At 43.3% G+C, this 25312-nt stretch overlaps 2 protein-coding genes across 7 annotated transcripts in view; one reads left to right on the forward strand and one right to left on the reverse strand.

The window, feature by feature from the left end:
* The window catches only part of vrk2 (VRK serine/threonine kinase 2), a 20953-nt gene extending 2142 nt beyond the window's left edge, over positions 1-18811 (forward strand). For 3 of the 5 annotated variants that reach the window (XM_037973402.1, XM_017421680.3, XM_017421678.3), the window contains 11 exons: positions 1985-2072; positions 3162-3270; positions 3413-3505; positions 3615-3747; positions 11715-11835; positions 12067-12125; positions 13325-13494; positions 14392-14541; positions 17344-17379; positions 17478-17642; positions 17802-18811. In XM_037973402.1, the coding sequence (XP_037829330.1) occupies positions 1985-2072; positions 3162-3270; positions 3413-3505; positions 3615-3747; positions 11715-11835; positions 12067-12125; positions 13325-13494; positions 14392-14541; positions 17344-17379; positions 17478-17642; positions 17802-18146 (1469 nt within the window). In that variant the 3' untranslated portion in view covers positions 18147-18811. Of the gene's footprint in view, positions 1-1984; positions 2073-3161; positions 3271-3412; positions 3506-3614; positions 3748-7508; positions 11186-11714; positions 11836-12066; positions 12126-13324; positions 13495-14391; positions 14542-17343; positions 17380-17477 lie in introns of those variants that run through there. The other 2 variants (XM_017421681.3, XM_037973403.1) reach the window with 2 other exon arrangements.
* fancl (FA complementation group L) overlaps positions 17762-25312 on the reverse strand; it is a 33852-nt gene continuing 26301 nt past the window's right edge. Inside the window, exons 10-14 of one of the 2 annotated variants that reach the window (XM_017421684.3) lie at positions 23307-23352; positions 21138-21219; positions 19832-19948; positions 18331-18402; positions 17762-18225 (exon numbers count right to left, since the gene is read on the reverse strand). In XM_017421684.3, coding sequence (XP_017277173.1) covers positions 18190-18225; positions 18331-18402; positions 19832-19948; positions 21138-21219; positions 23307-23352 — 353 coding nt within the window. In that variant the 3' untranslated portion in view covers positions 17762-18189. Of the gene's footprint in view, positions 18403-19831; positions 19949-21137; positions 21220-23306; positions 23353-25312 lie in introns of both variants that reach the window. The other variant, XM_017421682.3, reaches the window with a different exon arrangement.

A 25312-nucleotide genomic window follows, 5' to 3' on the forward strand; every position in this document is an offset into this window, starting at 1 on the left:
GGGGGTGGGGGTGGGGGGGCTCCTCTCCACGCTTGTCTGAGCTCTCCAACACCTTCAATTGGAAAGCAGCGGAGGAGAGAGAGCCATTCACATGTAATGATGCCTGGGCCTCCGCTGAGCCCCTGACCACCTGCCAGCCTGGTTAAGAGCCAGTCACCAAGTCCTGAGCCAGGACCAGCACTTTGTTTGCAGCCCCTTCATGTGTGTGAGTGTGTGTGTGTGTGTTTCTGCTCTCACACTGCTGTTGGTTTGAAGACGTTCCTACAGCTACAAGGACAAACCTGACATTTTCATTCAGACTCACTTTTTCAAAAAAAAAACAAGTCAGAGAGGCAGGTGTGGGTCAAGCCTGCATTTTGATAGAATTGCTGTTAAAAGAATAAAAAATAACTTTCAGTTGCCAGCTACTCCTTTTAGGTCAGGTCAAATGTATTTATATAGCACTTTTCAGCAACAAGGCTTTATAACATATTCAATTCAATTCAAAGATACTTTATTAATCCCAAAGGGAAATTAAATGTTGTTGTAGCTCATATTCCTGGTTTTGTTAAAGAGTTGTTATAGTTGCTGATGGCTGTGGGCAGGAAGGGTCTCTTGTAGCAGTCTGTCCCGATGTGTCCTCGGCTCTGGTGTCCTCAAAGAGCTCCACCAGGTGAGCCTCGCTGGCCTCCTGCGGAGCCATAACGCCTGAGCTCTGGAAGCTCAGGTCGGTCTTGAAGTCCTGGGCGATCTCCCGTACCAGGTGCTAGAAGGGCAGCTTCCGGATGAGCTGCTCAGAGGATTTCCTTGACAACCACGGTACCGAGCCTGTAGCGGTGAGGTTTCTTCACTCCGCTGGCCGGAGCTGCTTCCTGGGAGCTTTACCTTCGGTGGATTTACAGGCGGCCTGCTTGGTTCTGGCCATGACTGGACTTCAGGGTTCTTCACATTTAACACTTGTTGTCATGGTTACGCATCATAACAAAATGTCCAAAAGTAAAAAGGTTTCAGTAAAAATCCTTCCAGCTGCACAGCATCCGATACCAGAGGAAATAATGATTTACATCCAGAAAAAAAGAGGAATTTAAAATTTTCAAAAGCAATGTCCCAGAATGAATGTAACAGAGCTACTCCAACATGCAGCCACCTTGAGCGGCGCAATTCTAGAAGGAACATGAAAATACAGAGTCATAAAACACACACAACAATATATATATATATAACATAATCTAAATGAAATCATGAAACTAAATGTATCTAAAATATGAGACCCTAAATAAGACACATATGAGCTAAGATAATCTAATTGAAATCATGATGAAGTTAAAACTAAACTAAACTAAACTAAACCAAAGGTACGGAAAAGGCTAACTAAGAGTACCGAAGGCCAGCTAAGAGTTAAAAACATTTTAATAATAGGCCAACATGCCAACATTTTAGCGTGACTGTCAGTAGAACTGCAACACTTAGGCAACCTTATCAAACGCAGGAATGGCTATAACTCACAAAGCTTTTACGGATTTTGGTCTAAAATAAATAAAATAAACTATTAGAATCAGCTGTTTTTGTCTGTTATATCCCAGGATGGATTTCAATGAAGCTTTCAGAAAGTAACCATTGAATGTGCAGCTACCACTGATTAACTTTGTAGACAGTTCGAGATGGCCAGCGCAGCCAATCGACCTGAGCCGATGCAAACATGACCACAACTCGGTCAGTTTTGGAAATACCGAGCTAAGTTTGGTGTGTTAGTCGCTGAGAGTCATCCGCAATACCTTCTTTGAGTGCTCGCAGATCTCGCAAGATTTATTCATTTACACGGTCGTTATGTATTCAGAGCTGTTGAGGTTCTCCTCGGGAGGGACAAGAATGGGCAGGATTAGGAACGAGGTCATCAGAGGTGCAGCACATGAACGACTGGGAGATAAAGTTCGAGAGGCCAGACTGAGATGATCAAGGAGTCAGGACTTTAGGAGATTTTCTAATAGTTCCGTTCTGCTTTCAGTGCAAACATGGAAAAGAAACAAGAAACTGGACTGTCTGGGAATCCCGACATACTGGGGGTCTGGATTGGCTGAGTACAGGGACCTCAAGTAAGGATTCACTTTAAATCTGGGGCTTAATTTTTTTTAATTATTATTATTTTTTACAGCGCAAATTCAGTTATTTTCATCATTCAGTCTTGTTAATTTCTGGTAGGTAACATCTTCTATCTTCATCTACTTCTGTTTCATTCAGACGTTTTATTTTCATCTGGTTGTTAGAGGACTTTTAGGGCAACGGCAGTTTGTTATCCACTGAATGTACATTCACAGCTGATTAACTTTCAGGGTCAACCCCACTCAAAATGGACGCCACAGCTAAGCCACCCTAGCAAACACAAAAAAATGGCTATAACTCAGCCAAGTTAAAACTTGGTGTGGTAGCAACTTGGAGTCATTCCTAATTTATGCTCCAAGCGCTAACTGACTGTGTGAAATTAGATTTTGAAACTTTTCCATTAACCACTGGAGGTAACACTGTCTAACTGCAAAATATCTCATTAACTACTGGAGGAATTTTAATGCAACTCTCAGAAAGTAATGATGTTTCATGTACATCTACGACTGCTAAACGATTGGAGTCAACACAATTTCAAAATGATTTTCAAGCTAGATTTACAGATTTTGAGCTAAAATTTCAAATGGTAGTAGCTGAGAGTCATCCTCAACACATACTTCAAGCACTAATGAGACCTCGCCGTTTTACGTGAGTTTGCGCAAAACCCCTTTTACAAGGATTGAGCAAAACGGCTGCAATTCCATTTGTCGTCATAAGATGATTTCAGTTTATGCGTTCTTTGCAGGAATATTCGGGTTTTAGTTTTATCACTGTTGAGTTGCTTTGTGTCCGCCCTGAAACTGGGAGGTCGTGGGTTCAATCCCCGGCCGGGTCCTACCTAAGACTGTAAAAATGGGACCCGTTGCCACCCTGCTTGACACTCAGCATTAAGGGTTGGAATTGGTGGGGTTAGATCACCAAATGATTCCCGAGTGCAGCACCGCTGCTGCTCACCGCTCCCTCAGGGGATGGGTCAAATGCGGAGAACAAATTTCACACACTCAGGTGTGTGACAATCAGTGGTACTTTAACTTTTTAACTTTAAAGTTATTTTTGTTTGTTTTTTTGTTTGTTCCTCTCAGGTATCGTTTCATGGCCATGGAGCGGCTGGGCAGCGACCTTCAGAAAGTCTGTGAGCACAACGGAGGCCGACTGAAGAAGACCACAGTGCTCCAGCTCGGTCAAAGACTGGTGAGAAGATGGGTTCTGATTGTTCTCAGGGTGGAGAACCAAAAGCACTCCGTTAAAGTCCAGTTTGAACACATCGTCTCCTCTGACTAACGCTCAGTCCTGTGCTTCGTGGTGTGGGCGTTCTTTTCCCCCCTTCAATCAGGTGGACGTCCTCGAGTACATTCACGAGAACGAGTATGTCCATGCGGACATTAAAGCTGCCAACCTCATGTTGGGCTACAAGGACCCTGATCAGGTCAGTCCGCTCTACAGCTCGGCTGGATAATCCCAGCACCAATCAGTTATCAGCTCCTGCAGGTTCTGTCAGTATATCGTAATGAATCTGTGCTTTGGAATCCTTTTAGGTGTACCTCGCAGACTATGGCCTCTCCTACAGGTACTGCCCTGACGGAGTCCACAAACTATACAAGGAAAACCCTAAAAAGGGCCACAACGGGACCATCGAGTACACCAGCCTCGATGCCCACAAAGGACTGGGTAAGCCTTTTTTTTTTTTTTTCCCTGCAGAAACACCCGCAGATGAGCTGAACATCAACCATCCCTGAAGGACCTTAAGGAACATTTACACAATAAGTAACAGCACGGCATCCCTTGAAGTAATGCACCCGTCACTGTTCATGCCAGAGTTTTAGACTAAAAGCATCTAATGCTGAGAAATTAAGGCTGTTTTTGGTCAAACCTTGAAAATAACATCCGGATCCCATCCAATATAGCGACATCTTTCTGTTTCTGAATGACGTTCAGCGGCTAACACTCCTTTTTAGCTCAGCTGCTGTGGCCATTTTGAACGGGGCTGACTCCAAAGGTAAATCAGTTGTTAGATGTGCAGCCAATAGTTACTTTCTAAGACTTTCATTGAAATCTATCCATGGGTTCAAGAGATATTTTGCTAACACATACCGGGTTGACTCCCAATGGTTGATGCTAAACTTTTAAGCAAAGATGTGTTACCCTTACATTGGTCAATGTTTAGCTTCTAGCGCCCTAAATTTTATTTTAATATCTATAAAATTGCCTGAGCTATATCCATTTATGTGTTCCCTTAGATCAGTTGGCTGTGGCGGCCATCTTGAATTTAATTGACTTCAAAACTTAATCTGTCTTAAGTGTTTTCATAAAATCAGTTCAGTGGTTCATGAGATATTTTTCTATCAGACACACACATACATGGGCAAAATAATCAGCCTTTACTTTTAGCACTAGGTGATAGTTAAATTTAAGTTTATTATAAATCATCAAGTTTCGAGTTTATTAAAGTTAAGTTGCAAATATATAAAGTCAGACTCAGAATTGTACTGTTAGGTTTAGTTTTTGAAGCATTTGTTCAAGTTGAAAAGCATTTGAAAACTTTAAAGGTGAAATAAACAGGAAAGTTGGATGGATGTGGTTAGTTTAGCTCCTGGTGAAAATTACAACCCAAAGTCTGCAAGTAATGTTTTGAAGAGGAGCACCTGAGATACAAACCTTCAGTAGAAGAACCACCATGTGTCAGACCGGCACCAGCCACCTCTTTCTGTCCGGATAAAAAACTCCTTGCAGACTGTGTGACTAAACATGTTTTCAAACCGGTACTCTTGTTAACAACTCTCTTCTTCTTCTGCTTCCATTTCCCCTGATAAACACTGAGACAGTAACCTCCTCAGTGTCCTACAGCGGTCTGCCACAGCTGGCCCCGCCTCCTTCTACGTCACCAACAGAGGAGGGGACTCCGCCCACAAATTCACCTCATTTCAGGATTCTGACACAAAAAACTCCAAAAACAAGTCCTTAACGTTTTAAATCAGAGAAATGGACCACTGGAGTGTTTTATGATAGGGTTTAACTAAAAGAAAAACATAAAAAAAAACAACATTATTTTTATATTTGATTTCATTTCCCCTTTAAATTTTACCAAAAAATAAATAAAAAAACATGTTTGTGTGTGGAAAGTTCTGCCCAGAAAAGTTTAAATCTCTTTGTTTTCTAAAGAAAAATAAAAGCTGTAATGTGTTTTTTATATAAAAAAAGAGAGTGTAACAATATTTTGTTGTTGTTAAAAAATAAGTAAATAAAAACTAACAGAAAGAATTAAACACTGAAATAGTTGAAATTTAGGTTTCAAATATAAACCAGAATCACGTTCGTCTTACTTCTCATTCCCAACCACAATGAACTTAGATTTATCCGTTTATCTTTATGTCCTACTGATTGTGTTACCAGAACACCAAAAAATAACATTTAGGATTTCCTTACATTCCCCCACAAACACAAAGACCTTTTCTTACTGTGATACGAGACTTTCAGACTGGTTATTAGCCTTGTCCATGGTGTGGTATTTCTCAGTATTGTAACTTCTCCGTTTCATTCCCAGTCGACGTTTGGTGCTTGTTCCACTGCACCCTCCGCCTCAATCAGCTGATATCGGGAACATATTAAGTGGCAAATTGCCTACATGCTCGCTTTCTTCATTGATCATCGATTTCTTTCCCCATCTATCCCCGCTCCCCCGCTGAATTCCCCGGCACTGTCTTCTGTTTAACAATTCCCTAATTAGCTGAAGTCATAACCTGCATCTTGTATTCACCCCACCCCCCACCCCCCGTTTCCATTAATTAAGAGCTTTGATGGTTTGGTTAGAGGGAGGCCCGAGCCGCAGATAACCTCGACGGGCTCCACCAATCAGCAGCTCCGCGCTGTGAGCCGGCACGACTCAGGCTTGCCGAATTGGCGCACGCAGGAGTTCGCACAAACGCGATCAGTCGACGAAACGGAAGAGAAACGCGTCCTTTGTTTTCCATTTTTGTCCCGAGAAAGCAGAAAACAAGACACATGACGGGAACCTGGAAGTTGAAGCCATAAAGGACGATTTATAGAGACCTATATGAGTCTTTAATACAATGGTGACAAATTAATAAGCACCCCACTTTGGAATAATATGAGTCACTTATCTGAGTGAACAATAAAAGTTGTTGGATATGTAACTGTGACTCACTGAATTATCTCTCATAAACGTTTAAGTTTATATCCTAATTGTTCTCAGATAACTGACCATATTTCTGCTGAAAGTCTGATGCCAATAGCTTCAACACAATATGTTTGTAAAACTGAACTTTGTGGGTTTTTTCTCAGTGACTTGCTGTTAATGTGCTTTAAAATGTATGATTTTCTAGTGGATTTCAGAGAAAATGTTAAATTTTCTACAAAGCACTTTATAATGTCTCTCATACAGTGCTTACTGTTATATATTTTACACTCTGTACAGTTCACCTTTTATAGCTAACTAATCCACTATTAGGGACAGTGGTGAGCTCAGTGTCTTGCCTGAGGACACTTCGGCACTTCTGAGAACCCCCAGTCCTCCTATTGGAGAACACCCTCCCAAAGAGGCCAAGCCGGCCCCAAAGACCCAACTTTATGAACAAACTATCTTTATCTTTATATTGTTTCGTTCCAGAGATTTTATTCACGTTGCAGAAATCAGAACAAGAGAACCGCTACAATTAGTGTGGTTCTAAAAATAAATATCTATTTCCTATTATTTTTGGTTAAAGCTACAAAGAGCCACATGTGGCCCTAGAGCCGCAGGTTGCGGACCCCTGTACAATTTATGAGTCCCGCCCCTCCATGTAAAGGAATAGGACCATCTGCCTGACTGAAAGATAAAACTCAACGCTTGGGCAAAAAAAAAGGTAATTTATGTCGATTCATGAAGTTCTGACCTTTCTGTAAATATGCATTTTATAAATACGTTTAGTTTCAGTTGGTTAGTTGAGGCTTAAAAGTGTGACGTTACACTGAGATAGACAAGGTGACAGCCTTGCTAGGAAGCTGGGAGTGTGTGTGTATGGAAGGTCCCGCCCCACAACCCAAGTGCTCAGACTCTGGTTCCAAAAATACAACATAGCAGCTCCCCCAAAAAAACGCACATTTGAGCTTAAACTTTCATCTTTTTTTCATATTGATGGGGTGGAAATTAACGTTAAAGTAAGTCGGCCTTGCAACAATTTTATGGGCACGTCCCAAGAAGTAAAAAATAACCTTCAGTCGTGTTACTTGCAAGCAATATGAGCCAAACTCTGAGTCAGTATAATGACTATCTATTAGGCCAGGGGTGTCCAATCCTGGTCCTGGAGGGCCACTATCCTGCATGTTTTCCTTGTTTCCCTGCTCCAACACACCTGATTCAGTGGTTAAATCACCTCTTCATGTTCTGCAGAAGCCTGTTAATCACCCATTGATTCAAATCAGGTGTGTTGGAGCAGAGAAACAAGTAAAACATGCAGGATGGTGGCCCTCCAGGACCAGGATTAGAGACCCCTGTATTAGGCTATAGATAGGCTATAGGTGCTGTCGTATTAGGACCTTACCACACTGTGCTGCTAGCTGCCATGATGCTAACAGTACTAACACGTAATGACCACTTGTGCACAAGTAAAGCGCTCTTTTTTTGGGGGGGAGGGGCAAAAATATATTTGTGTTGTCTCTGTCGCTGCAGAGGTTTTCCATACTCGCTTTGACTTTTTTCTGAGTTATAACTGCCTCTTCAGCTCAGCTACTGTTTAGCCTCAGATATTACAGCCAGGTCAGACGGGTTTGAGACATCCGCAACGACTCTGTGACTATTTCGAGAGCAAATCTGTCGCCCAATTCTTTTGAACGGCAAGACCGCGCACCTTGAGGACTTCTCGCACACTCCGTAGACTCCGTCGCGAATGTCTTTCGACAGCTTGCCCAGTGAGATCCTACCTTAAGTTATCTAAGGTGGGGTGGGGGGGGAGAGAGCCATTGGTGCTCCGGCGGTTTAATTCCCAGCCCTGTAAAGCGTTCTTCGAGCTGCAGGCTGAACAGCAGCAGCGATTTTCAAAAACACAAATCCTTTCCTATGACTTCAAAACCTGAGCCAACTGTCGTCGAGACAGATGGAGAAGGGCGCAGCACTTCACATTTTATGCCCGCGGATCAGGCCCGTTTCTGACCCGGTGGCATCAATCTCCACAGTGGTGTTGTCGGGTTGCCATAGCGAGGTGTGGCGAACGCAGCCCCGCAAGTGGCAGTCGTGTGTACCCAGAGCTAAACGGTGTAATTACCGCCATTCGGTGGGCGGACAGCGGACTGATGACCGTCTCCAAACAGGCAGAGGGGTTAAGAAGGTGACGCCGCTCTGAGCTTAAGGGAACGTGGATAACAATAGGAGATAATTAGCAGCGCGACCGACGCTTCCTCACCTCCCTGTCTGAGGCGCGCACCCACTCTGCGTGGATTTATCTGAATCTCATGTATTTCTGTCCAAGCTTTATCTGAAAAGCTGTTTACTGCCGCACTCCCCGTCTCTCCTTCGCCATTTCTTACACAAGGGCAAAGCGCAGACTGAGAAGTAAGGACATAAAAACATATAATGAGCTGTGATATCATGCCCGGAGCGCACACAGAGGGCACCGGCAGCCTAATGTAGTTGTTGATCTTTTTAATTGTTAATCCATTATGTTGCTCAGGAAATCGGACTGCGTCTTCCTGTGTCAGTCTCACATGTATTTTTCATCTTTATTCTCTCTCGACAAGCCCTGGCGTGAGCAACGTGTCGCCGTGTAATCATTTACAGCAACGAAAATGCCTCATTTCAACGCAGAATTAATGCACGCTTTACGTCCACAAGGACGAACGCATCTAACCCTTATTATCAGAGTTGTTGAGATGAAATGGAAACGATGATGACAGTTTCATTTTTGGAGCTAATATAAATAACTAACACTTAGTCTTTTTTTTTTTTAAAATCAGGCTTGCGTTTGTTTAAAGTAGAGTGACTACACACACATATAAAATTAAAGAAGGAATAGTCTGATTTGGATGGAATTTGGTCCACATGCAGATCAGCGACGGGTGTGTAAATGATTCCCTTTGCGAGGAGCTGGACATCAAAGGGCTTCAGTGGCGGCCTTACAAGTGGAGGGATGATGTTATCAGGCAGTTGCTGGAGCAGCGAGAACAGCAAGTGATGCCTCGTAGACTCATTAGACAGCGTCATCAGCACTGATGGAGTTTGACAGGGGTCACATTGTGGGCTTGCATGAGCCTGGGCCCATCATGTGGAGCGCACGGACGTCCCAGTGGCCCGAGGTTGGAACCAGCGGGTGCATGAGGGCATCCACGTGCATCATGAATGTTCTGGTCGCCCAAGACGGACCACACCGAGGGAGGTCACGATCGCCATATTGTGCAACAAACGTTCCGCAACGCCCCGTGTCGTCCCCACAAAGCGTCTTGACAGCTGGAATCAGCTAGACTACGAGTTCATCGTCCAGCGTGTGGACTGCCATTAACAGCAGAGGAGAGACATGTCTCTGTCTCTGACAGGGGGACATGGACTGATGAAGAGATGAAGACTTTACTGACGAAGTAGACAAAAGAAGAATAAGTTGTTAATGTAGATCCAAGGATAACTTTCTGAGTTTCATCAAAAACCTTCCAGTGCCATGAGATATTTTGCTAACTGACAGAGTTAATAGCAAAGTTTCAAAAACAGATATTGCGCCATAAGGTAGTGCTTGGGATATAATTTGGGGGTGACTCTCACCTACTAGATCACCAAATTTTAGCTTAGTAACTGTAAAATGGACTAAGTTATAGCCATTTTTGGTTTCTAAGCTTAGTTAGCTGTGGCAGCCATCTTGAAAGTGGTTGATTCTGAAAGGTTTTGAATAGTAGATGTATGTTCAGTAATTACTTTCTGAGAGTTTCATTAAACTCGGTCCATCGGTTCATGAGATTTTTTTGCCAATTCGACAGATACGGGCAAAAACATCTGCGCCTTTTCACCTTGTTGTTGGTTCTGTAACAGATAATGACGTAAAGTTTAAAAAAAAAATTAATTAATTTTCTCGTTGTCGCTGATGTTTCACAAAATTAACCATTCCTAGGTCCAACGTTTATGGTGAAACCTTCAGTCTCGTAAGAGTCCTCGTGTAAACTGGTTTTCAGAAATGGCTTTTGTTTTATTTTATGAGAAGAAAAAAAAATGGTATGATTATTGGGTTTTAACACCAGTTAGTCCTGAAAATAACCAACAACATGCACCGATCAGCGTACCATTCCAAAACCTCCAACTGCAACTAACCGCATTAGGTCAAACTGTTAGAAAATGGAGCTTGATAAATTTCCGAAGAAATTCAGACATTTCTAAATGAATTGAGTCCTACTGTCCTCAGTTAGTTAGCCTCTCTTTCTATAGCTTTGTTGTTCCCCTAAATCCGCCTTCAGCAGATTTGAGTTGTTCTTGCTTTGTGCCCTGGATGGATAAATAAGCATTATTGTCAGTGTTTGAAGATTTTAATAACCAATCAATTCAGTAGTGCAAAAACTTAAAAAGTTGAACGTGATATTAAGAGATTTATTCTCTGAAGAGAGAAAAATGTTGGACTCTCCATGCTTGTTCTTGTGCACCAAGAGCTCAGGCAAATCAAATGGGTTTGCTATCTTCGGCGATTGTGCGTATGCCTGCACGGATCTGCATTTGTGTGTGAGGTCTGTCAATATTTAGTGACCGAGTTCATCCAGTCGGGTCAAGCCTGGGGAGTCGTAGTAGCTCAGTGCAGTAAAGACCGCTGTATATCTCAGGAGAAATTACCTATCGATCGGCTCCATCAGTGGGGTAGAAATCTCCGCTGTGAGCTGCAGCCCGCATTGATCCTGCCCAGCCCACAGCCCTGGCCCGAAGAGGAAGTGGCGCGCTCGCTTCAACGCAGGACCGGACGGCGGAGGTCCGATTTCACGTCAACGTACCGACGAGCAGGTCGAGACCTGACCACGTTCAACACGCATTAGGAACGCAACGTGACTGCACGCAACACACAACTCTACTTTTTCTGTTTAATGTCGGATCTGTCACCGAACGCCAAACGGCTTTTCAGTTCAGGATTCAAGTCTCCAGTCTCATCTTTGGGTAATATAAAACAAGAATACGAGAATATACAACCTCACTTTCGAAAATGTTAGGACGTTGTGTAAAATGTACATAAAAACAGAACATAATGATTTGGAAATCTCATAAACCCATATTCTATTCAAAATGGAACATGGCAAACATTGGTTGTTTAAATTAAACGCAGATTTTCCCAGACTGGTGAACCTCTGCCCATCTTTACTTCTGAGATTCTGCCTCTTTTAAAATGCTCTTTTTCTGCCCGGTCCTCTTCCTGACCTGCTGTCAGCTGTTTCTTATTCACACCACTTCTTTTTAGCCTTTTATTGCCCCTGTTCCAACATATTTTTGAGATGGATTGCTGCCAGTATATATGCCAGTACAGTTTCTTTGCTTAACCATTACTATGCTCCATTGTGAATAAAATACGGAAAACGATTTTTTATTTTCTGTTTTTAGTTACACAACGTCCCAACTATGTCAGAAACTGGGGCTGCGCGGCTCCATCGATGTGGTCTCAAACCTCGCCGCCCCTCTGTCTTTTCTGCAGTGCCTTCAAGACGCGGGGACCTCCAGATTTTGGGCTTCTGCCTTCTTCATTGGCTATGTGGGTCTCTGCCATGGGATGGCGTCCTCAAACAACCCACTCAGGTCCAGGAGGCCAAGGCCAGGTAGGAGGGCCGCTTCTCATTCTGGTGTACTTGGAAGACGAAGACCTTTAAGAAGACGCAGGATCAACTCAGTTTCTGACCTTGATGTTTGTAATATAGCTGGATTACAGTAAATGCAGTGCTGCATATTGATTATATTAATAACCCAGTGTAGTTGTTTAGTCTCTTTATTTTGCTACCTGCCCCTGAACTTCATCTCTCCTCGTGTTTTATCTCCCCCTCCCCTTTCAGTTTGATGGATAATCTGCCAGACTCTGTTCTGCAGCTGTCAGTGGGCCGAGCCAGCACAGGTAAGCCGAGGTCACGGGGGGGGGGGGGCTTTTTTTCCCTTTTTTATCAGAACACGGGACATCATTTCAGACTTTTTGGGTTAAATGGAGAATTTGGAAGGAAGACGAGAAGCCCGTGGAGACGAGGAGCGCGATCTGTCTAATCAGGATGATTTCGCAGTAAAGGTCACGGTCGGGACTGATTTAGTAAGAAGTGGGCTGCCCCCCCCACTTTAATTTTTCTCCATTACATGGTTGCAGAGTTAGAGCATAAAGCCATCTGTCACCTTGGCCTTTGACCCCATCTCCTTGAAATCAATAGAGATCACCCTCGACTCATGAGGTGTCCAGCTGTGGAGTTTACCATTCCTGTTATACAGCTGCAGAGTTAAGATATGTGACCTTGACCTTTTGACCGGATCACCACCAAAATCTAATCACTCGTTCCTTGTGCCATGTTTGACGTTTCCTGAAAATTAGTTTGTAACTCTTTGAGTGATCTGGTGCACAGACAGTCAGACAGAGAAACAGACGCTACGGAAAACATAAGCTCCTCTGCGGAGGGAAATCTAAAAAAATCCGATGGACTGAATCAGTGTTCGCGCAATAAACGAAGGGCCAGACTCTAAATGGTTTGAACATAATCAGATCGATTAGAAGAGTCTTCAGATAGGCTCCGCCCAGGATCCCCTTCAGGTTCCTGGACTCTGCACCAACTTCTTCGGCATTAAGCAGCCGTTTTCACCGAGTGCGCTGCGTTTTTTTGGGTTTTTTTTATCTCCGCTCTCCGTAAGCAGAGGTCACACCTGTGTGATATATGGTGGGGGGCTGAACGCTGGTCTGCTGACAGAACCCGGCTGCCCGCCACAGATAAGCGCTGCAGAATGCATCATCGCGCGTGTGTGTGTGTCATCATGCCAATTGGCCGGTGTGTGATGCATCGAGGCTGACTGTATATGACACACACACACACACACAGCTGTAACCCTCACTGCAGATCAAACAGGACCAGCCAGTGTTTTATCTGCTCAGAGGGACCTTCAGGTTGACTTCGACATGACTCTCCCCCCCTCCTTCCCAGAAATGATTTCATACACAAGATGAAGCATCGGTGAACCTCCTGAAGCACCGTGTCTGTCAGGAAACTGAAACGTCCGATAGCGCTGCCGCGCGGTGATCCAACAGTCTTTGACTTTAAACTTGGTTGTTGATGCTAACAGATGAGGTGGCCTCCTTTCTGCTTTATGTGAAAACTCTGGACTACCAAGATAAGCCAGACTACCGGCTTCTCAAAGAGCTGCTGAGCTGCGGCGACGGAGGGAGACTGGACTTTTCTGTTCCCGAGGGAGCTGCAGGGTCGGCCGCCAAGGACCCCCCCAACAGGGCAAAGGTGAGATCTTCAGGAGGTGTGTGCCAGCTGAACAGAAGTCGTGTCAGGATATACCTAACTCCCGTGTGACGCCACACCTCCGGGCACTACCCCTCTCTCGTCGCCATTGCGATAGGCAAGAGCTTCAGCCACAGCCGAGGGGACACCGTTTTCAGTCGCAGTCATGTTGGGTTAAAGGATGTTCTAACCGAGCAAAGCGTAGTTTTCGCTGCATTCCGAAAATCAGGAAACGTGAAGGACCTAAAACGGAGGAGTTGAAGCTGTAAGGACAGACCAGGTTTCGAAGCTTTTCTAACTTTATTTTGATATTAATTTAACAATCTGAGCGATGGCCATGAAGCGCTCTTTTTTCCTCTGTAAAGTGTCTCAGACTCCAGCAGTGAAAGGGAGGATTAACCCTCCCTAAAGTGAGCGTGGAGGCTAAAGTTGAACAGGTCTGAAGCTGGAGGACGACTGCGAGTTGTCCTCTTGACCCTGGGTGGCGCCCAGCGATCACCCTCTCTCCAGCCCCGGTTTGAAGGAGCCGATGACTCCCTCTTCACCCGCTCCGGGTGTCTATAATTGTGCCGGCGATTTGCGCTTGTGTCCTCGTGTTGTTGCATTTCCATGGTTAAAGTGTTAAAGTGCGGCCCAGTTTGATCCCTCTTTAAACAGTGGAAATGTCAGCGCGGATAAAGGCCGCCGAACGTGCTTCCAGTCGTTCACCATCCCTGTAAGATAATTACGACCATTTTATGAGCGCTCACAGTTTTCTCCTGGAGGACAATTTGCTTTAAAGACTTTCTATAGAGGTTCTGAGCTGTTTTTTTTTGCGTGACGTGATAAGACGCTGTTGGATTTATTGGAATATTCGGAATGGAGCTCAGACTTCCTTCTCTCGGGGTGTTTTTCACAAAGGGGCAGAAGGCGGGAGCAGCCCGAGGAGCAGCCGGAGCCAAGCTGAGACCTGCGCAAGTGGGCGATGAAGACTCTGACAGGGGGAAAAACAAACCAGTGCAAGCTCGCTACATCAGAGGTCCACCCGTCAGCAAACCTCCAGCACAGCAGGTAAGACGTCAGTAAGGCCCCATGACACTGGACCTCCGTACATTAAGAAAATCAACCACAACTTTTTGCAACTTTGCCCAATAATTATTGTTTCTAAAGTGATTCGCCACCGTTTCTGTGGTCTAGTGGCTTCTTTGTGGGTTTATGTAGTGTGGAATACAAAATAACCCTAAATAACTCATGAAGAAGACGCGTGACGTCACATCCTGTTAACATCAGAATGCCGGGAGCATGCAGGAGCAGCGACCGAAGCCAAAATGTGCGCTAATGCTTCAAATTTGCCCACAAAGATTTCAGCAAAGGACCGCGCAAACCAGTTTCCTCCCCAGCTGCAGGAGAGTGGGGGGGAAGCCGTTTTGCACATCCTGCAGTGTAATTATCGAACATAAACGCATCGACAAACACTTTGTGTCTGCAAAACATGTGAGGAGAGCTGCAGACGAGGGACAATCCAGAAATGCTCATGAATGTCAGTTTATAAGCTATCAAAGTTCTCAAATAAAGCATCTTTTGAGAATGTCAATGTTTGTTGGTAATTATCTAACAAAACTAGAAAGTACTTTTGGTTTATATATTAAAAGTTATAGTTTTCTATTGATTTTAGTAAAAAAAAATTGCAACTTTTAGGAAAATGCCCCGCAAAATCAGGCATTTTAGCCCGAAACAATCAAAAAATGCCCGCGAAATCCTGCAGGGACTGATTTAAATATTATTAGATCTGGCTCTCCATCTTGTGACAGATCAAATCTCTGTTGCTTCTCATTTTGTTTCGAGAAGTCTTCCTGTGACAGCTACTTTGAAGCCAAGGAAGTTCAGTTTTAATGATCAGTAATCTCTTGTTGATAAACTCGCGGCCAAGAAACGATATCAGATATCTGATTTGAGTTAGTGTGTGAGTAATGGTTGTTGCCTTTTTCTTCTTGTTTCAAAGTTAAATGTTTGTAGCTGTATGATCAGACATTTGTTTTTGTTTTTTTTAGCCGTTTTATTTAAGGAAAAATTCATAAGAAGGCACAAGAAATGAACGCTAATGATGCGTCTTCGATCTATTTTTCTTTGTATAAAGTGTGCTTGTTCTAAATTCTATATAATATGAAACTGGGAAAAGACATTTGATATTTCAGTATTAATAATTTGACATATTACATCTAAAACCAGGGTTAATTTTTTATTTTTTTTCCTTCAATATTGATCAAGATTATTAACAAAGTCTGGGACGCATTACGAACGTAGTGGGCTCCCCGTTGCGTGCGATAAGTCCGGGATGGTTTGGAACATGCAGAAAGCTTCCTCGAGAGGTCAGAATGGTTGATCATTATGGTGGTAGCATATCGAGGTCCTGAACGGACCGAGACTAAAACCCCCAATCAAGCTCCCGCTGCACCGGCAGCGCTTCAAGTAAGTTAATGTGACGCTCTCACCGCGTGCTGTGACGACAAATAAAACAAACAGCAGGAAAAAACAAGATTTAGTCAGCACTAAGAGCACAGCAGCACCACGACTGCCTTCACACCCAAGGTTTTCCAAATACGCTCTGATCTAACAGGTTTAACAGAGCGTAGAGGGGGGTCATCGTCCGGTTCGAAAGGGCCGGACAAAGATGGAGTAAAAAGCCGTCACCTCTGCTCTGACTTCTAATTATTTAACATTAGTTGCACGTTCCAGCCACAAACTTTGGAGTACTTGGAATGACTGGAGAGATGTGGAATGTTTTAGATCCGGGGCGTTCAAAGTGTACAATTAACACCTTTTTCAAATTTTTAAAGATAATATATTCATAATGTTTAGGTTTGATTAACCACGTTTCATAGTTTTGGGTGTTTCATGGTAAAAAAGGACCACAAACCTTGGCTAAATATAGCAAGTTTTCAAAGAAAAAACCTGTTGATTTATTCATGGATAGAGGGGAACTGGACTTTAAGGTAATATGGATTGGCTATAATTTACATGCACGTCGATCACCTTTATTAGTGTCTCTTCAAACCTAACCTCGTCACTTTTCAGCGACTGCCAGCAGGACTTTCTCGGCTCGTTCATGGTTGTTTGGGTCCAGACTTGTTTCAAAACCAATTTCAGGCACAATTTGAACTGCGAGCCAACATGGGTCTACCACCAACCCTTTATAGGGACTGTTTTTGAAAAGTGACTCATATTACGTTTTTTTTTTCTCCAACAATAAACTAAAATGTAATTTCCAAACACAATAGACCCAACAAATCAAATAAATTAAGTGCTTGTCTTTCAATGAGGTAAATGATTGTGAGGCTTTTTATATTTAGATGGACTCCTTTTCCACCAAAATTAGCATACTTTTGTCCTTTCACTAAAATATATTGTGTGTATTAGTTGTTGGCTATATATTTAAAAAAACATATATATTTGTGGCCCGCTGAGTATTTTCAACTTGACGATTTGGTCTGCATGTGAAAAAGTTTGACCAAAGGATATTGATGTGTCAAAGTCCTGCCCTAAATTCATCTGAGAATCTGTCAAGGATTGAAAATTGCTGCTCAGACGTTCTCCGTCCAATCTGACGGCTCGTAGAGACAAACCCCCCCAAAAAACAAGCAGCTGCAGCTGTTCTGGAGTATTGTCTCAGGGGTGCTGAAATATACATGACCATTTTTATTATTTTATTCATAAAAAATAAAAAAAAAAAGGTCAAACCATATCATTTTCTTTCCACTCCACTTGACTGTTTCTTGGTGTTGGTCGATTATATAAAATTTAGTAAAATGCTTTCAGGTTTGTGGTTGGAACATTCTGCTCTGAAGTCTTGTATTTTTTTTTCTTCCTCCTCAGACTGATGGAGGAGCACAGCAGAGCAGCCGATCTGAGGTAAAAACTGAATCCGAAGTGAAACCGGGGCGGATTTGGTCCTTCGGGTCTGTTTAAACTTCAGGCTGAGCTGCTGTTTGTCCTGTTTTTATTGACAGGACGAGAATTTACCTGCAGTCAGAAGATCACTGAGGCTGAGGCCTGCACGAACTTATGAAGAAGATGACAGGGAGGAGGAAGAGGAGGAGGAAGTCGGACCCAAACCTGTTCCGGCACGCTATCTGAGGGGTCCTCCAATCGGCCAAGGAGCTCCGCCCAAACAGGTGTGAGACCTAAAGGAAAGAACGGCTGGGTTCTTCTTCTGAACTGCGAGCGTCCTCAGACGACACGCTTCGTCTTGTGAAGAAGAAATGCACATTCAGACACTTTTTTCATTCATTCAGTGTGAGTTTTATAAGAAGCATGCGCTTGAATTTTAACAGAAAACTAGACCCAAAAGGACTGGCAAGACAAGCGAGGAGCAGACTGTGACCTGCAGGATCCCGGAGCCTCGACTCGACCTGTGTAGGAGAACACGAGCGTGGGCCCAGAGCGACAGGCAAACGCACACACCGTACACAGAGCGTCCAGACGACCGGCCCCCTGACCACGGTCGGCTCGGAGATGGTTTCGGCGGTTCTGATCCCAGAGATCTGAAACAAAAAGCGGTTTCCACGCAGTCGCGCTCCCAGAGGTCCTGGTTCGTCTACGTGGGGGTCTTTCTTTTACTGGTGGCTGTTTTTGAGTTCGCCAAGGTATTTCTCCACCCGTTTAAACGAAAACGATGACTCATCAGCAGGAAGTAGAGCTCTGAAAGAGCCGAGCCTCTCCTCAGGACTTCTGAGTCGCCATTTTCACTGTGATGGGCTGAAACGGAGGAAGTCTCAGTTCACTGTGAAGATCTGAGTGTTTCAAAGCCTCATGATGAACAGATGAAGTGTGTGTGTGTGTGTGCGTGTGTGTCAGTTGTACCTTACTGCAGTAGGGACACTCTCCAAACATGAGGCTGAAGCTCTGCCTGCTGGAGGGGAGCGCTCGCAGCCACTGCAGGAAATAAAACGAAAACAAATCGTTACTTAACTCTTCTTCCTGGACCCCACCTCTTGTTTTTGTCCTTCTACTTCGTCCTGATGTGTCTCAGATCATGAAACTAAAGACCTTTGCCATCATCCATCTTTATAAAGGACCTCTGGGTCTGATCGGATGAAAGACGGGACTCAGCTGACGGTGACCCACGGTAGTTTTTGATCTTCTCTTCCTTACACAAGCAGCTTCGGAAACCAAACCCTGACAAATACACTGGTGCTGGATGTTACCTATCAGTACTGAGGTAAATAAATAGTTTGTGTTGCATTTTTTTTTTTTTTTTACTGACTTTATAAGTTTGAACTAACAGAGTTAATTTGATGAATTGGAAAAAAATAAAATAAAATAAAACATGTATAGATGTCAATTTTGGTTTGTTCCATTTTTTTTTACAGTGAACCAGCCTGTCACACATCACTGGCTTTCTTCTGACTTTCATATTGAAAATATAAATCAAGAAAAGTCCAAGAAAAGTGGGTAAAAATCACCATTCGTGAACTTAAACATTGAGAGGTGGATTTGTCCAGAGACAGCTGGTATAAGTGGGCTAGTCGGGCTAAAGGCCTCCCTGGTGTTTACAATAAAAAATGTTAAAATACCTAATGAACGCAAATTTAAAATATTGTATCACATTTTTGTGAAATTTTAAACTTGTGCCAGACAGTGTTGAGAAAACCCCAAAGTCTTTTTATTTCATCAGTGTGATCAGTGATTGTGTCAAGGAGTGTGGTGCAGTGTTATTCAAAGCTGTTTGACTGGGAAAAATCCTCTGAAATGATAAGTTGCCCCCCCCCCCACCTTCTTCAAATCAGACAAAGTTGGTGTCAAACGTTTGTGCAGCAAAAATTTTCGTTTGTGCCGCTATCGTTTTAAAGATATTAAGAAATGTTTCTAGAGGTCACAAAAGGTCAACCTTTTCAACCAATTCTGTATGATCAGGTTTTTGTTGATGGCTTTTTAAAAAAATCTGCTTTAAAGTTAAAAAAAATTCATTTAAAAGCTGAGTGAGGGGTAAGAAATGACAGCTAATGATGAGCTTTTTGAAGTTTGATCTATTTGTCTGTGTTCATTAAAGTTTGTTTGCTCTAAATTCTGTATAATCTGTAACTGGGAAAAGGTCATTGATATTTCTATATAAATGATTTGACATAATACATCTAAAACCAAGGTTAACTCATGTAATTTTTAATAAATATTGATCATGATTGGCCCTTGGCCCCCTTGCGTCACTGGGTTTGACACCCCTGCTTTATGGGGACTAAAGCCTGGTCCTAATATGGGGGAAAGTCATTTTTTGGGTCAGAGTTAGGCTACAGAAATGAATGGAAGTCAATATAATGTTCTAATAAGGACAGAAACTTAAATGTGTGTGTGTGTGTGTGAATACCTCATAGAGACAGGCCTGATGGAATGGCTGACCACAGCGGGGGTCATTACACACTTGATCCGGGACAGACGTTTCAAGGCGATACGAGTAACAGATGCCACACTCCACGTTGAAACTCTACACAAACACACACACGCTAATAAACGCCCAGCACGTTTTGTTACACACGTTCATGTAAGTATCAGAGCTGTTGTAAATCTCCGTGCGCTGTCCACACGAGATATTTTGTGAATACACCAAAGTTTCTCGTCGTTTCGGCATTAGCGTCCACATGCGGCTGATTACGTAACAAAATGGAGGCGGATGATCAGTGGACTGGTTGGTGGAGCGCATTTTAGCACTGAAAAACAACTACGGCTTTATTTTTCATGGCCACGGCTGAACTCTGTCCGGCCAGCAGCTACCAGTGTGCCGTTGAGTTGGACTGAATCGATTCGAAGCCCGGGGAGGGGAGGGGGGCGGAAACGTAGTGTATTTTCTTCTTCTCGTGTTTATATTTCGCACCCAATGCATAGCTTTATACTAATGCCCCCCTCCCCCTATTGGGTCGTCTTCTGTGTCTCAGCGCGGACGTAGACTTTTCTAGAAATGAAGCCGCTTTTACGAGGATGTTTTTAGAAATCGGAAAAATCCAAACAGCCGCTTTTGGGAACAACTGCATTTCCGTGTGGACGTGGCCCCTGCGCCCATCGGACGTTTAACTGGTCTCCAGTAAAAAAGTCCAGCATCTTGTTACACCTTCAATTCTCTGCTTGTTCACAGTTTATTGTAATGATAAGCTTTTTTTTAATTATTATTTTTGCCTGCAGCCATCCATTAAGGGAGAGGATAGCAGGTAAAAAAAAAAAAAAAAAAAAAAAAAATTCAACATCTGGCCAACCCAACTTTTCTGCACTCCTCTGAATGTTAATGAAGCTGAGGCATTAATCACCGCAGCGACAGCAGATAAACAAAACGCCCTTTAGACCCATCTGCAGTGCAGGTAGGAGAGAAAAACGAGTGTTAAAAAAAAAAAAGATAAATGGTTTTGTGTGATTAAAGCGGTTTGATAAGGAACAGAATTCTGCCATCTTTGTTATTCTAATGATTTTATCTGTAAACAACCCAATTAAAAGAGCACCTCTTAGAGAAGCTCAATGCGCGGAGAAAGAAAAAAAAAATACAGAAATGGACAGAAAAATAGTGTACATCCGCCCCCTTCTGAGTTCAAACACACAGAAGATGTAAACACACGCTCGACTCCTTGAGCTACTCTTGATGAGAATGGACGTGTCGGAAATGGAGAGGGTGAAACTGTGTGACATACAGATTTTTCGTGGGTGGCCGGTGACGGGAATTCGATCTCCAAAACATCCCGAAGGTTGTGCAAGACGCTGGAGTCCGGGTTCCTGCCAGCAGACCACAGACAGCTCATTCACACACTAATTAACCACATGCAAATGAGCCTGCGAAGACACTGGGGGATGATCGGGACACTTCCACCACGGCTACACAACAAGGGAAAAATAAAAATTAAAAAACACTTCTTCGCAGTGAGGGAGAAGTTGTTTTCTGAGCACAGTGTCGTGCGGTGATGCAAATGTTAAAATCCTGTGGTGAAAAGCAAATCAAAATGAGTAATCCTGTTTTTGTGTTTTTGTTTTTTTATGCCAGGATGATAATCAGATTTTTTTTTTACCCTCCCTCATAGCAGTTTTCATTTTTACTGTATTCAGCAGGATTTACAGATAATCCCAAACGTATCAAACCAACCTTTAAACAAAAGCCTTTTTTTTTTTTTTACTTTAATTTTTGCGTTGACTAGAGACGAGTTTGTGACTTAAAGTAGCAAGAAAACATACTATTTCAGTTTCGGTCTCGGTGAATTCTGAGTGTTCGCAACCTTGCGATACTGTTTTGTGCAGCCAGTTTTTGAAAATTACCTATTTTTTTTGTCTGTAAAACTGCACTCTTGGCTGTGGACATTATTTAGTCGCCTACATTGCACCTGCCTCAGCTGTTACTTGGTAGCCAATCTGTCTATTTAAAGGGTGTAAAGTAGTCACAGGGCTGTTTGGTGTCATGGTGTGTACCACACTGAACATGGAGCACAGAAAGCTGAGGACAGAGTTGTCTCAGCAGCTGAGAAAGACAATAATTGAGCAGCACATTAAAGGTAAAGACTATAAGATCATCTCCAAGCAGCTGGATGCTCCTGTGACTACAGCTGCTCAGATTATTCAGAAGGTTAATGTCCACAGGACTGGAGACAACCTCCCAGGATGTCCACTAGAGAAAAACTGATGACAAGTTGAAGAGACAGATAATGAATGATAACCAAAGAGCCCAAAATAACTTCCAAAGAGATTAGAGGTGAACTCTGAGGTCAGGGGTCATCAGTGTCAGAAGACAACATCAGTCTGTTTGAGACAAAGTGGACTTAATGGAAGACAACTGGGGAGGACACCAAATCATAAAGAGACAGACTGGAATTTATCAAAATGCATCTTCTAGGAGAATGTCCTTTGGACAGATGAGACAAAACTGGAGCTTTTTGGCAACAAGTCCCATCAGCTCTGTGTTCACAGAGCCAAAAATGAAACAAAGAAAAGAACCCTGAACCTACAGTGGAACATGAAGGAGGCTCGGTTCTGTTCTGGAGCTGACACAGGGGGTCCTGAATCTGTTCAGGGTCCAATGAAGTCTCAAGACTATCAAGGCGTTCTGGAGCCAAACGTGCTGCTCAGTGTCAGAAGGCTTGGACTCAGTCGCAGACCGTGGATCCTCCAACAGGATAATGACCCAAAACACACAACTAAAACACAAAGAATGGCTCAGAACTGTTCTAAAGTGGCCTTCTGAGCCTTGATCTAAAACCTGTACAACATCTGTGGAAAACCTGAGACAAATGGAGCAATTTGCTCACGAGGAGTGGACCTAAATATCTGTGGACAGGTGCAGGAGTCTCAGAACGCGGCTGATTGAAGAAATTTCCTCAAAAGGTTGAGCAACAATTTATTAAGTCGGGGTAGTTTTTTTTTGTTTTTTTTTTAAATAATTCTGCTGAACCAAAATTTAAATGCAACGACTGATTTTTCTAAAGGCTTTTGCTTTTTCTTATCTTATTTAAGAGACCATTGTTGGTTCTTTGTTCTTTAACAAAAAAAAGTACAGATTTATCCGTGTCTGTACTTACAGCAAATATTCAACTGTAATTTTATTTTGAGTTTTTGTCTCTTTAAGTAAAACATAAGTCAGTCTATATCCTTAAGGTTCAGTCATTCTCTTGGTTTTATGCAGTTTTTTTTTCAATTTCCAACTATTGCATTGATAATAGTTTCCTAAGAAACTTCCATCTGGTTAAAAACTGGAGGAAAAGCCTCACAGATCTGTCACATGAGTAAGCAGCAGGAAAGTGGGAAGAAAATACACAGTACCTGATGTTCTAATGATGAAACTCACACTGGGGGTTTGGTACAGAACAGAAAGAGCTCACCACATGTGCATGTTGGCGTTCAGTTTGTTCCTCAGCGGCGTCACCACTGTAACACAACAAAAGAAAACAGAACGCGCTAAACGGAAGGTCTGACGCCGACTTTAAATTAGAGCAGAAGTGTGTTTTCATGCATCTGAAAGCCCTGCAGATGGTTCGCTGTTGTTTATAAGCTCTCAGGAAATTAATCAGTCTGCGTCTCATCCAACATGGCGTTTTATTTGACAGCAGTGCCGCCGCTGCCGTCACCATCTGAACCGCGGCTGCTTCCCGTTGCACCGAATTTATTTTCCCTACATGCAAAAAAGGCAATATTGCTGCGCGACCTTCCGCGTTTGAGGGTCGCCGCCCGCCTCTCGTCTCGTTTAATATCCCCTCGCGTTGCATCGCCAGGCGACGGGACGCGGGGGTTGCGCGACCTCGAGTGTCGCAGAAACGATGGGGCGAAAATTGACGGGAGCCTCGGAGCTCGGGCGGCCAGTCGAGGCTGGAAAAGCAAGCATTCAAACAAACACGACCGCCAGCATCAACCGTCAACTCGCAACACTCGACGCTCAACTGGGGCCCTGTGAAACCGGTTTTATGTCCTTCCAACTTCTGCTTTTTCCCATCCAAATTTCTATCACGCAACTACATATTTCCACCTAAAACGGATCATATTATATAAAGGATTTAAACCAAATTCAACAGGAAAATCTGTCTGTAAGTCCCTTTTTTTACAAATTCAAAACACATTCCACTCTTTTTGTAAGATAAAATGCTCTCTCTTTTACTGTCAAAGTCAATGTTAAGTGTAACAAAAACCAAAAAGTTAAAGGGATATTCCGGCCCCAGTCAACACGTGAACACAGATGTGTTATTTTTGGTTTTGAGATATCTTTAGATCAACACATAAAACAACTAACCAGAGCTTGTTACTTCCGATTCAGGAACCTCTTAAAACTGAGAAGTTTCTCGCTTAAAAACCGAGCTTTCGCTTCTTCTCGTTTGGACTACTGTAGCGGCGAGTTTACATGTTTAAACGAGGAGAGGCTCGATCGTCTTTCAGGTTGTTCGGACTGTTAACCTGCCTAAACAATCGAGCTCACAGGCCACCTGTTTTAGCGCCCTTTTCGCCGGCTCCCAGATCATTTTAAATCCCTGCTTTGAACTTTTAGAGCTTCGCACGAACAAGCTCCTCCTTCCGTCTGTGGCCTGATTCAGCTCTGTACACCATCTTCAGTCAGAGGTTTGGTGGTACCCAGCACCCATTTTAAACCTCGTGGGGGATCCGTCCTTCCATGCAGTTTCATCTTTGCTTTAGAACGCATTGTCCCCATTTCTACGCAGCCTAGATTCAACTCAGGGATTTAAAAAACATCTAAAGACAGATTTGTGTTAGATGTAGGGCCTTTTAGATATTTTCTTGTGTTCTACGACCCCAAATCCAATGACGTTGGGACGTTGTGTAAAACATAAATAAAAACAGAACACGAGGATTCGTCCGTATCGTCACACTCAGCCCTTTAATCCGATGATTCCCAAAGTTGGGGTCAGGACCCCAGGGTGGGTCCTTAGATAATCTCCAGTCTTACAATAAAAAACCTAGTTTTTATGATATATTTGCACCATATTTGTTACAAAGAAGTCATAAATTGATCAAGAAAACAGCATAATGGACGTTAAAGACTGTTTGTGTTGTCATTATGGCCTTATTTATTAGGGTCGTTAGCATTTTTGGATATTTAAACAGCCAACAGATGGGGTCACACACCTTTGTCACGGTTATTTTATGGGTCGGAAGCTGAAAAGTCTGGGAACCGCTGCTTTAATCCAACACATTACACCTACTCTACAACAGTTCCATTGGTTTCCCGTCACACGTCGCATCAACTACAAAATACTCCTCCTTACCTTAAAGCTGTCCACAACCTCGCCCCTCCACATTGCTGCACCCTGCCGATTTCAGCACCCTCAGACCCTCTTCCTCCAGTCATCTCACTGCCCCCCCCACCCCACCCACCCCACCC

Source organism: Kryptolebias marmoratus, linkage group LG22 (genome assembly GCF_001649575.2).
Source record: "Kryptolebias marmoratus isolate JLee-2015 linkage group LG22, ASM164957v2, whole genome shotgun sequence".
NCBI lineage: Eukaryota > Metazoa > Chordata > Actinopteri > Cyprinodontiformes > Rivulidae > Kryptolebias > Kryptolebias marmoratus.